Source organism: Sebastes fasciatus, chromosome 2 (assembly GCF_043250625.1).
Source record: "Sebastes fasciatus isolate fSebFas1 chromosome 2, fSebFas1.pri, whole genome shotgun sequence".
In the NCBI taxonomy this organism is placed as follows: domain Eukaryota; kingdom Metazoa; phylum Chordata; class Actinopteri; order Perciformes; family Sebastidae; genus Sebastes; species Sebastes fasciatus.
In genome coordinates, this window is record NC_133796.1 from 5,454,120 (window position 1) to 5,466,993 (window position 12,874).

At 40.9% G+C, this 12,874-nt stretch overlaps 1 protein-coding gene across 2 annotated transcripts in view; it reads left to right on the forward strand.

The window, feature by feature from the left end:
• The window catches only part of dok4 (docking protein 4), a 66,839-nt gene extending 59,643 nt beyond the window's left edge, over window positions 1-7,196 (forward strand). For both annotated transcript variants that reach the window (XM_074659712.1, XM_074659720.1), the window contains 4 exons: window positions 764-953; window positions 3,872-4,010; window positions 4,639-4,753; window positions 5,504-7,196. In XM_074659712.1, the coding sequence (XP_074515813.1) occupies window positions 764-953; window positions 3,872-4,010; window positions 4,639-4,753; window positions 5,504-5,655 (596 nt within the window). In that variant the 3' untranslated portion in view covers window positions 5,656-7,196. The remainder of the gene's footprint in view (window positions 1-763; window positions 954-3,871; window positions 4,011-4,638; window positions 4,754-5,503) is intronic.
• Window positions 7,197-12,874: the final 5,678 nt, after the last annotated feature.

The window sequence follows — 12,874 nt, forward strand, 5'->3', positions numbered from 1 at the left end:
GGAAATGTATTAAATAAATTACCAGCTATTTATTACTGCTTATTGGGAAATAGCGGAATATAATTATTAAATAATGTTTATGATAAAGTTATTTTTGATAAATTTTTTAGGTAAATATTGGGGTAATTTTGCTTTTTATTAAATTAAATTTGGGACTATTTATTCATATCTTGCACTGTAACTGCGCTACAATTTTATTCTCCTGTTTAATCAATCTCATTTTATTTTAGCTGTTAAATATTTTCTTTATATGTGTGTTTTTATATTGTCTTGCGTTTCTTTTCTTAATGACTTTTATGTCTTATGTAAAGCACTGTGAATTGCCTTGTTGTTGTAATGTGCTGTTGTATACAAATAAACTTGCCTTGTCATGCCTTAAAAACAGGTTTAATAACATTTTACAAACTATTTATTATAAATCATTTGGTAATAATTAACAAATACTTAATATAGTATATGAAATGTTATAATGTGTGCAACAATAAACTGTTAACAAATACTTCACTAATGTAATCAGAGTGTAATTGTTATCGTCTCTTATCAGCTACGAGAATTTATAAACTAATTATTTCATATTACACAAACTAATGATACAACAATAGAAACGATGGCATTTTTAATAAATAGTCAACATTATTAATTATCATTTAATTGTTTGTTAACAGTAATTAAACTATTAATTTAATCAATTTACCATTTATAAATGATGGTTATCAAGACGTCCCTGACGTTGTTGCTGGTCCTTCCTTTGGTCTCTCCTCAGAGCGTTTCAACGTGTTCCTCCTCCCGTGTCCCAACCTGGACATCTACGGGGAGTGCATGATGCAGATCACCCACGAGAACATTTACCTCTGGGACATCCACAACCCTCGCACCAAGCTGGTCACCTGGCCTCTCTGCTCGCTGCGCCGCTACGGACGTGATGCTACCCGCTTCACCTTCGAAGCCGGGCGGTGAGACCAGGGATGGGATGGCTGGGGGAGGAGGGAGGGTTACATGCAGGTTTACACACATCATGGGTTGCCACACACATATAAAGTTAGTGTCAAGTTAGGGACAAAACACGTAGCAGTGTGTTTTTAAAGTGTAACTTCGGTATTTTTCAACCTGGACCTTATTTTCCCAGCTGCTAAACAAGCTGTAATGTAATCGCTTGGGGCAACTCCTCACCATCAATGTACGTCCAGAGAAATTAAACTTTTTCTCACCTTTCGCTTGATCCGATCTGTTTGTTATTGTGCCCCAAGTCCCGCTCAAGGAGAAGTCGCGTCACATCCACATTGCTGAAATCATCTAAATATTTAACCATGACATTGAGAATCATTTAGAAATCACTAAGCTATGCTTTCTGTACTCCAACACAACAAACTGTGACGAGACCTGCAGTCCTCTCTCCAGCTCTCACTCACCAATTCAACAAGTCACGTGACACAATAACAAACAATGATAAAGCACTTTTAGTGGACGTACATTGACGGTGAGGTGTAGCCCCGAGCGATTACAATGCAGAGGCTTCGACACAGTCTTTGGGAGTGATTGTAGACCTGCAGCATTCTCCCTCAATACTGGAACAGTTTAAGAAGTTGTTGTCCCTGTTAGTCACAAACACATGAGAAAATAGGCTCTAGGTTACTGTGACCAGACGTCCCAGTTTGCCTGGGACTGTCCCAGTTTCAAACTAGGTGTCCCGAGTCCTGACAAATATCTGTAAAACACTCAAATTGTCCCGTTTTCAACAGTCACTAACAAATTGTTTCGGTTTTCACCACAATTCAAATAACGATAACTGATTATACTTACATAAATGTTCATGTTCTGTCCCACGTATTCATTCATTTGTGTGCACGAGATAAGTGTATATACAGAGAGCCAGCACAGCGCACCCCGCTACGCGTCTCTCTCTCTCTGTCAAGCCACAATAACACACAGACACGGCAGATCGGCTGGTTACATTTTGTGCAACAAGCATCAGACTGTTGTAAAATAACCACAGAACCCCCCCGTGCTGATGTGCACATCCAACGTGTCATTTTGATTAATTATTCTACACAGTTCCTTCTGCGCATCAACAGGCATTTCGCTCCTCTTATAACTCCCTCAGGACCGTCCGTTCCTGTCTTAGTTTCACCCGGTGTAATAGCATGTGGCTGTGTTGAGCAACATGATGTGACAGAGATTGTTCGGGCTCAAAACTAAAGCTGGAAAATAATTCCTGTTGTCCCAGACCAGGGAAACTCTCTACAGGATTCCCAAACTGTCAGTGCATCATGACGGGGGGATAGCCCTGTGATTGGACGCGGGGTACACTTAAGGGTCCCGGTTTGGGGATGAAATATACCGAAGTTACCCTTTAAGATGAAACGCTCAATCTTTTATTGGAACTCCCCACCAAAGTGTGTGAATGTGTACCTGTAGGTCAGCTTACGGTCAGTCCAAGGATACCCCTCTCTCTCTGTCTCTGTCTCTCTCTCTCTCTCTCTCTCTCTCTCTCTCTCTCTCTCTCTCTCTCTCTCTCTCTCTCTCTCTCTGTCTCTCTCTCTCACTCTCTCACTCTCTCCCTCTCTCTCTCTCTCTCTCTCTCTCTGTCTCTCTGTCTCTCTCTCTCTCTCTCTAGCTCTCTCTCTCTCTCTCTCTCTCTCTCTCTCTCTCTCTGTCTCTCTCTCTCTCTCTCTCTCTCTCACTCTCTCCTCTCTCTCTCTCTCTCTCTCTCTCTCTCTCTCTCTCTCACTCTCTCTCACTCTCTCCCTCTCTCTCTCTCTGTCTCTCTCTCTCTCTCTCTGAGCTCCATGAGGAGATTGATTGAATAGATTAGACGATGAATCAATGCAGGGTCAGACCTCTTTATCTCCCCCTCTTTGATAAAACCTGACAAGCTAAGATTGGGTCAGCATGCAGATAATGGTGTGTGTGTGTGTGTGTGTATGTGTGTGTGTGTGTGTGTATATGTGTGTGTGTGTGTGTGCATGTGTGTGTGTGTGTGTGTGTGTGTCGGCAGTCTGAAACAAACCAAAACAGCAAGAGAGCCCTCTGTCTGTGGGTGTGGCGTACTGCCTCGTAGTGTATTCATTTACAGCGAGTTTACTGCCATTTAATTTCATTGAGTTAACATTTATTACTAGCCTCACGATATGGACACAATAATGTGCATGAACTAAAACAGAAACAGACCATTTTAAATGAGTAACTTTACTTTTACTGGCTTGTAAATTGATGACCAGAGAGCCTAAGGACTCAATGATGATCACAAGCACCATTACAAAGTGTTAGGTCATTATATTATATTATATTACATTATATTATATTATATTATATTATATTGTATTATATTATATTATATTATATTATATTATATTATATTATATTATATTATATTATATTATATTATATTATATTATATTATATTATACAGGGACCTCTCTACAAGTATTAACCTTAAACAAGAAAAATAGGCCAAAGCCATACTTGACAAATGTGAGTTTTAACAATTCCTTATGAATTATTTTCGATCACGTAAGTAGGGTTACAGGCCAGTCTTGCCCTGTCCAATATGGCGCTCATGTTGACGTATCGCTGCAATGAGCTGAAGCGTCCAATGCGTCGTCTATGTATATATATGTCTATGGTGAACTTAGCTCCATTTGCATTTTTGCATTGGAATTTTGATTCGGACACGACGTAGAACGGCTTTAAAACTGAGAATGCTTCTGTGTTTCTGTTACGTTTGTGTTCTTGTCAGAATAAAACAGCATTTAGATCAGAAGACACAGAGTCACTCCCTGAAATCTCTCATTGATTCATTTCTATTAGGTGTTGTAGGAGCTCATTTAGGTTTTCCAGACTGTAAAGTCCTCCATTATATTGTCCGTTGTAGGATGTGTGACAGCGGTGAAGGCCTCTACACCTTCCAGACCAGAGAGGGGGAGCAGATCTACCAGAGGGTTCACTCCTCGACGCTGGCTATCGCAGAGCAGCACAAGAAGGTCCTGCTGGAGATGGAGAAAAACAGCAGGGTGAGAGCCTGGCTAACACCCATATACTGTACACACTAAGACATGCTTACAAGTGTGTTCTACCATGGCTCTGGAAGGGGGGGTTAACAAAGACCCAACAACGTTATCCCCAAGGCCCCAGAGGCCTGCACTATAAAGCAGGATTTGGGGTTAGCGAGGTAACTTCAGGGTTTTCCGTCCTACGAAGGTGTTTCACTTCTTACTGGAGTAGATCGCCATGGTAGCTTCTGTTGAACACCTGCTCCAGAGCAGGTTATGTTCCAGATAAGAGATCAACTCGTATAAAAGCACCTCCTACTGACCAATCAGAGCTCAGTTCGCAGATCATATGATAATTTTACACACATATGAAGAAGTTTAAGTCATAATCCAGGCTGAAAACAACACAGTTTAAACTGACAAATGCAGGAAGGACATCTGGCTGTTTGCTGTGGGTGTTTACCGCTTTGAATTATGTCTTTATATTTATTTTTTTACTTGCTCCCAAGTCAAGTTAAGTCAAATTCCCAAAACTCTTAGACATTGCATCATTGCATCATTAATTGTGATAATTGATACATGAATTGAAATTACTAATCTACAGTGCTGTTTTTTTAAATACCTGATGTTGTGTGTTTATGACTGCCAGTTGATGTCGATGGGTTCAGAGCCCGGCTCCTACCCCTGTACCCCCACCGCCATCCTGCCCCGATCTGTCTACTGGCACCACATCACTGGAAACCAGACCGGTATGGATGGCAGCGGTAGGCCTTCAGACAATTAGTATTTTTTCTTTTTCTTTTGTAGGCATTATATTGTATACTATAGTGCAAAAGCATGACATCTAATTTCTCAGTTCATTTTTTATTGTGTGCCTGTACCTAGTTTACTGGCTCCAAACAAACCTAGGTAACTCTTCATTTTACAGGTCTGCAAATTTCATGGTAATTAGGTGATAAATAGCAAGTAACCTATTTGAAATTTCTTTGGAATTACTGCCAAATTACCCCAATATTTACCTCAAAATTTATAGAAAATTACTTTATTATAAACATTATTTAATAAGTATATTCTGAAATAGCACATAATGGTTGAAATATGGCCCTTACGCTTGAGAAGCGGCTGTGCGCTGCTCTTCATCGGAGGTGGATCAGGCACGAATCTCACCATTGTGTGACAATTCAAATAGGTTACTCGCTAATTATCACCTAATTACCATGAAATTTGCTGACCTTTTAAAATGAAGTGTTACCAAATAATGGTTCAACAGTTTGTGCTTATTGGCTGAGCAATATCAATCTCATGTCTGAGTGTTGCAGAGCTGGAGTCAGGATATGGTTATCCTAGCTTAGCAAAAAGACTGGAAACAGGAGGAAACAGCTAGTTCGGTTTTGTCCAAAGTGGAAAAGCACAGCTACCGTAGCAGCACCTCTGAAGCTCATTACCGTTAATGACCACATTGTATCTGGTTGGTGCTGCAGTAACAGCATGTGTTTCTTCTGCTCTGTCTGTAGGTGATGCTGCAGAGGACGACCTGCTGTCCACCCGCCTGCCTCCCGACCACCACGCCACGCTGCCCCTGGCAAACGCACTCGCACAGTCCCAGCCGCACATACACACACACACACACTCCCCGACACACTACCCCACCTACCCTGGACAGTGACACACACACACGGACATTGAAAAAGACGCAAACACACACACATGCATGCAGGCACACACAGTGAAAGAAACACACACTGTCCCTCCTTATAGTAGTTTTACAGCCCAACGTTACACCTCACAGGAGATGTTGTAGGCGGGACTAACACTGGCCAACAGACCGTGCTGAATGCAGAAAGCAGGAAGTGAAAACTAAGTTCAGCAGAAGACTGCAAAGAGATTGAGCTTCCTTACATGACTGCAGCTCCTACAATTCCACAGTAGACGGGGGATATTTGACGTTTTTCCACACTCAGGATGAGAAACTCTGGCAGATTGGCATACTACTACAGTTTAAAGTAAAGACTGGAGGCTCTCAGTACGCTTTAAAAGTACAGTGAGTAAGATCTGGCCAAAATTTAAGTTTAAAATGTTCAAAAATTGAACATAAATGGAGCATTTAGCAGCAGAAGAGACAGATATTTCCCTCAGGAGTTGGTGGAGACCAAAAACAGAGCTAAAAGGTGCAATGTGTAGGCCTAATATCTGGCCAGAATTTTTGTTTAAAACTTTCAATAATTGAACATTATCAACAGAATGTGAAGAGATTACAGTGTTGACGTCGTCTATGTATAGTGTTGCAGAGATATCTACTGAAACTAGCATGCTAACCAGCTAGCCCCGGCCCGTCCTGTCTTGTAATACCACTTGTATCTCGAGAGGCGATAGTGTAGCGTCCAGTCTGCCCTCAGTCCAACATGAGAGGACCAAGAAGTAGAGCCAAAGAAGGTATATTGATAAGAACATGAAAGCCAATTGGTCGTTCCATTGCCACTTCAGCGCCCAGTAGCAGAGCTGCACGTCCGCCATTTGGACTGAAAGCGACTACCAAACGTCAGTAAAACGTTCGCCTACAAAGTGTTGTACAAAAGTAAAACTAAATTATTTCTATTCTATTGTCATATATTTAATATATCTACTGAAATGGCCTTTGTTGAACAATAAAAATATTGTAAATATGCATATTATTATTATTATGCCCGGCTGCTTCCCAGAGGAGCATAAAGTGAGCGATGGACATAAATAGAAGTGAGAAAAATCCAGCACACAGATTTTGAGAGCAATCTCAATCTTTTTCATGTCAAGGACCTCCAAAATGTATGTATAATAGACCACAGACCATGGATGTATCAGTAAATAGCCTACAATCAATGTAAATTCTTTGCTAATACTACATTAAATTCTGTTGACGTCGTGCTACTAGCTGCTGGCCGATAGCCGGTTGTTTGGGAACAGAGACGTTGATACATCCACCACGGTGCAGTCTTACAGCATACTGCCCATGGGTGTATTATAAGATTATAAAAGTGATGGATTACAGCCAATATATCCATTATTACAGCTGCATACAACTAGCAGGAAGATGGCAGAACCGGATATGTCATATGAGCGTGCAGGGCGGTGCAGTCCCGTGGGTCTGGTGCACGTTCATTATGCCGTGGAAAATAACCATGGATTCAGCTATTAGTTGATTTAACAACTTTAGGACATAATGGTTTAAATGAGGGCTATTTAAGTGTTCGCACAGGGAAGTTGATTTACCTAAAACAAGAAATCCTATGATTTACAGACGTGTCTTTATACATCCATGGCCACAGACTGGTGTTTTCAGTCCAAAATGGCGGCTGTTGTTTAAATAGCACCAAAGTTTCTTCTCTTTGCGTCTACCGTAGAGTCCCCAGTTAGTGACACAGAAAACACACAGATGGCTAGTGTAAACTATAGGCCGACGCCATACGTGAAGATTATAAGCATATGGTAAGATGTTACACATTGCACCTTCAAACCACCTATATGTTGTCCAACCAGGTCTAAGTGTTTCCACCCGTCCAAATATGTGCGTCGATATGATATTTTGTATGATTCACTGCGTCGAGACTTCAAATTTTCACCCCACCTCCCTCCGATTGTGGTCATTTGGAACAGGTATAAACACTTATGCAATGTGTATGAAGACACATCATAAAAACCAAGTTCATTTGAGGCATATTAAAGCCTTTACAAACAAACAAAAACATCTTGTTACCAAGCTACCTGGGTAGATTTTAGTGATGATGGAATGTTGGTGGAATGTCCAATATTTTGTATATGGTGGATCTGATGTTCTTGCCGGAGTTTCTCACCCCAAGAGTGACACAATTTCTGCCATGGGATTAACGTCAATAAGGCCCAGTTGTGTTACAGTGAAATACTGCGTGGACCGGGACTGCACGGTGCCTTAATAGCACCACATGGACTGTGCTATCATTGGAAATACATCTAGGGTTCCCTTGTGGAAAGTTCCCAGTGTACCAGTGCCAGCTGACACACTTTGTCCGAAGAACACTTGATAATTCCACCGTACGTCCACGTCTGGATCAATGCCTTTTGATTTTGCTGATAACTGATGTTAACTTTGCAGTTAACTGGATCTGTTTGCTGTGCTGAGGTTCTGGACCTTGGAGTGAAACTGTGACCGGATTCATTTTTATGGATTGGCTCCTGTACTAAACTGGATATTCACCCTTAGAGCTTCAGACTTTTCTCTGGGATGTATCCTATTACACCTCCTAGTAGCCACATGCTTCTATTGAGCTATATTTGCACAACCCTTAGTTGGTTATTTTCTTAGGTTATTCTAGGGTTAGAAGTGGAAGAGGGACTTACAGTGTAGAGGTCAACAGATAGGGATTTTTTGAAAGCCCGTACTGATGATACATTTGGATTGAACCTGCCAATAACTGATATTCAGTGTCTTTACATATGACCCCTTGAATGCCAGATATTATTTTTTCCCGACTAGTTTATTTTTTACTAGAGCGACAAAACCCTAAACGCTGAAATGGGAAAATCTCCACTGAAACACGGGAGAAAAATAGGAAAACATGTTCAAACATTGGCTCTCTAAAGGGCAGGGGTGGGAATGATACAGGGGAGTCTCCTCCTCCCACAGGGTTAGAGTTCATTTCTGCTCTAAGGTCACACCAGAGCGGAACTAGAACTTAACTAACAAAGTCTTCCCATAAATGCAGCATTTATCAACTCTGTTATTGTCAAAGTAGATCATAACTCAACTTGTTCTCACTCCCACACTTGGTCATTGCCCCTCAGCGTCTGATACCGACATACCGAGGTACCCTTTAGTGTCTGTATGAGACGCACCGAGCTTTCAGCTAACGCCAATTTAAACCCAATCCACATCATTAGATGGTCAGAACAACTGACGTAGTATAAAGAGAGTGAAAGTCTGCGTAGGGGGAGAGGTTGGATGGGTCAAACAAACACAGGACCGATTTCACCGCTGTTCATGTCCCGCGTGAAAGTAAGTTAACTTTGCGGTGTTACCGTAGTTTTGTTACATAACTTCTCTACGTCACCAACACCAGTTACATAACATCCCAGTCGCCCAGCAGTTAGTGAAATAGTCACGAAATCGACAGGTGCGACAAGACACTATGCATGTAACAAGTTGAAAGTTACACGCCGTCCCTGACACGTCCAAAAGTGACACTAGATGGTACATAGAGCGTCACAGTTTGAAGCGTAGGGCCGTTGACCAGTTGACGAGTTGGGAGGGAGAATGTGTTGCATAATTCAACCCGTTCTCACTCCCAACTTGTCAAATACCGTCGTTTGGCCAGTGCCCCTACACAAACCGACGCACAGAGGCACCCTTTAGCAAGAGTATGTGACGATCCTGGCTTTCAACTAACTCCAATATAAATCCACCCGTGGCGTTATTCGACGGTGGGAGCAAGTGACATAGAATTAATAGCGTGAGAGTCTGTTCAGGGCGGGCGGAAGGGTCAAACAAGCACAAGACTTTCAATCAGGAGACCGCTGTTTGTGTCCCGTGTGAAACTAAAAGTAACGGTGACTTATTTTTTCATGTGAGTCACTAGTCAGTGAAGTTAACGTCAACCACGACTGTTTCCTAACCCTAACTAAGTGGTTGTGTTGCCTAAACCTAACTTCCTGCGAAAACGGAAGTTATTTTGAAAGGACACTATGCATGTAACGATCGTATATCGACACGCCGTCCCTGGTCAAGTAATGCAAGAGGGGTACCCCGTGCATCGGTCTCCGATGCCGAGGGGCACTGACCGAGCGGCGGTATTTGACGAGTTGGGAGTGAGAATGTGTTGCATAATTATGGGAGGACACTGAACCAGATCTACGGTCATTTATTTCCAGTCTTACCATCGTACCCTGCGTACCGACCCTGCATACCAACCCTGCATACCCCAAAGCTGTTAAGGACAATGTCAAAGAAGACTGAAATGAAGATCTTTCATCAAGGCAGCTTGACTTTGCCTTCTAGTACACTTTGTCTGACAGAGAACTTAGCTGTTCATTTTGTCGGTACTTTAGAGGTGAGGTAGTGGTGGGGAGGAAGACGATTAGCATGCCGAACGACGAACCGCCAGAAGGTTGGATCATGTTTTTCCTCAACTGTGGGCTTATATGGGAGATATCCTTTGATCGCTGCCTTTTGATTCTGTCATAAAGGTTTAAGACTGTTAATGTGAGAGTGGAGATTTTTCCACAGCTAGTCCTGGAACACACCGACCACCTTTACACACCATCGTGAAATGCCTCGTATCTGGATTGCGTCTAGATCTGATAGAGCTTGATTAATGCTGGAAATCCTTACATTTCATGGTTTATGTTTGTTTTTATACTTCATTTTAACATGACAGGGCTAAGCGTTTTGTGGTTGTTTACATGATATTGTGTGTAGATGTGTTTTTGTGTACTTACATACTGTATAACTTGAGTTTTGTACATATTGCTATTTATTTCCTATGGAATGTGTGTGAGAGTGTGTGTGATAGCGAGAGAGAGAGAGAGAGAGAGAGAGAGAGAGCGTGAGAGCGTGACATGAGGGATTATTGGAATGTGTTCATTTAAAATGCAGACACCACTTTTTTTGTACCTTGTAATGTTGAACAAGTAGATGATAGCCGGTCCACACTTTGTCGGTGTGTCTCTCTTCACACATAAATCTGCACCTTGAGTGAACAACAAGAGCGTATTATTCACCATCCTGTCTTCTGCACCGTTCCCCTCTCACACAGCATGAATCTTTTTTGGCCTTAGATAAACCACGAACACATGCCGTGCTGCTGTTTTTGTTTGTTTGTTTGTTCTGCGTCCTACAGAGAGGTGTTTCATAAAGAAGGCATTGTGAAGAGCCTGTCTTGAATGAGCTCAACAAACTGTTTCATAAAGCCAACTCAGAGCTAATAAAGTCAGACTAAGTCAAGTCTGGAAGTTTGGAACACAGATCTGAAACGTCAAGCACAGATTACATCGTTAAAGGAAACACACATGTAATGTGATGTGTGTGATGATCACATTTAAAGGGGACATATCATGAAAAACTCACTTTGTCATTGCTCATATATTTGGGTATCTGGAGTGTCTACCAACCCACAAACTGTGAAATAAATCAACCCGGTCAGATTTTTTTGGGCTGCCTAGATCAAAAAACATGTGATTCAATAAGCCATTCAAAGTTTGCTTCCCTTCCTATGTCACATGCAGGCTTATTAGAATATACCGTTAAGCCCCCGAGGAAGAGCGCCGGTCGTTGATGCCAATTTCCATAGTGGCCAAACGGCGGTACTACAACTTCAGTGTCCGTCATGTGATGCCATTGGGCCCAAAAAGACATTAAGGCATGTAAATATGTTCTAGTAGAAACCCTAAATACAAGTATGACCCTGAAATGAGCATATTATGTCCCCTTTAAAAACGATAATATTAGGAAGAAAAGTTCAGTTGAATTATGCTACAGTAACTACTGGGTTTGTCCAAGTGACATAAATAGCCTTTGTGTGATGAAAGTACAATTTGAATACCTTCAGACTGGTTGCTTATCTTCAGTGATTTTGATAGTTGTGTTTCTGTTTCATTTCTTTAATTTGCATGAAAGAATATGGTGAAAATGCTACTTTCATTCAGGCTACAGCCGCGGGTCAGAAAAAAATACTGCCTTTAATTTAATTTAATTTAATTGAATTACTCGAATAGCCTTCAGCAAAACAAAGCTAGAGTCTAAGAGTACAGCGGCGCTTTGAGCTAATTGCTAATGTCAGTATGCTATGAAGCTCACCATAACAATGTTAACCTGTTGATGTTTATTGATTTCCATTTTTCCCATCTTAGTTTAGCATATTAGCATGCTAACATTATCTAATTAGCACTAAACTCAAAGTACAGCGGAGGCTGACTGGATTGTCGTTCATTTTGCAGATATCTGGATTTACATTTTGACCTGATGATGGCGCTGAGAAGTCAGAGGATGACCAAATTTAGGTAACACTTCCTTTTTCAGGTCTGCAAAGTTCATGGTAATTAGGTGATAATTAGCAAGTAACCTATTTGAAATTTCTTGGGAATTACTGCCAAATTACCTCAATATTTACCTCAAAATTTATCGGAAATTACTTTATTATAAACATTATTTAATAATTATATTCCGCTATTTCCTAATAGATGATAATTTAGTTAATAATATAATGATACATTTAATTTATTAGCAAATAACTTATTTTAAATTTCTTTAAAAAAACTCCCTGAATCATGACATTAGCTACCAGGTTACATTCGTGTAGACAATAAGTCACACAATGGTGAGATTTGTGCCTGATCAGAAGTGTCTCCTATTAGTTTTGGTTTTCCACCTCCGATGAAGAGCAGCCGCTTCTCAAGTCTAAGGGCCCTATTTTAACCATTATATGCTATTTTAGCATATAATTATTAAATAATGTTTATAATAAAGTAAATTTCAATACATTTAGAGGTAAATATTGGAGTAATTTGGCAGTAATTCCTAAGAAATTTCAAATAGGTTACTTGCTAATTATCACCTAATTACCATGAAATTTGCGGACCTGTAAAATAAAGTGTTACCCAAATTTACAACAGTAGTTCATACTGTGAAATAAGCAATAGCTGTTAAGACATTTCACTATGAACCACAAATGTCAACCTGCTGGTGGCGTTAGAGAGGATCACCCCAAGTTAGAAGGATACATCACCTGGGAACTATGAATGTCCGTAACGCATTTTTTTGCTCCTCTTTTCGAGCTACTTTGCTGAATAAGTGAACATTTCACCTGCTCGTGGTAGTAGATGAATAGTCATTAGGATTCATCATCTGGGAACCATAAATGTCTGTGCAAAAATTCATGGCA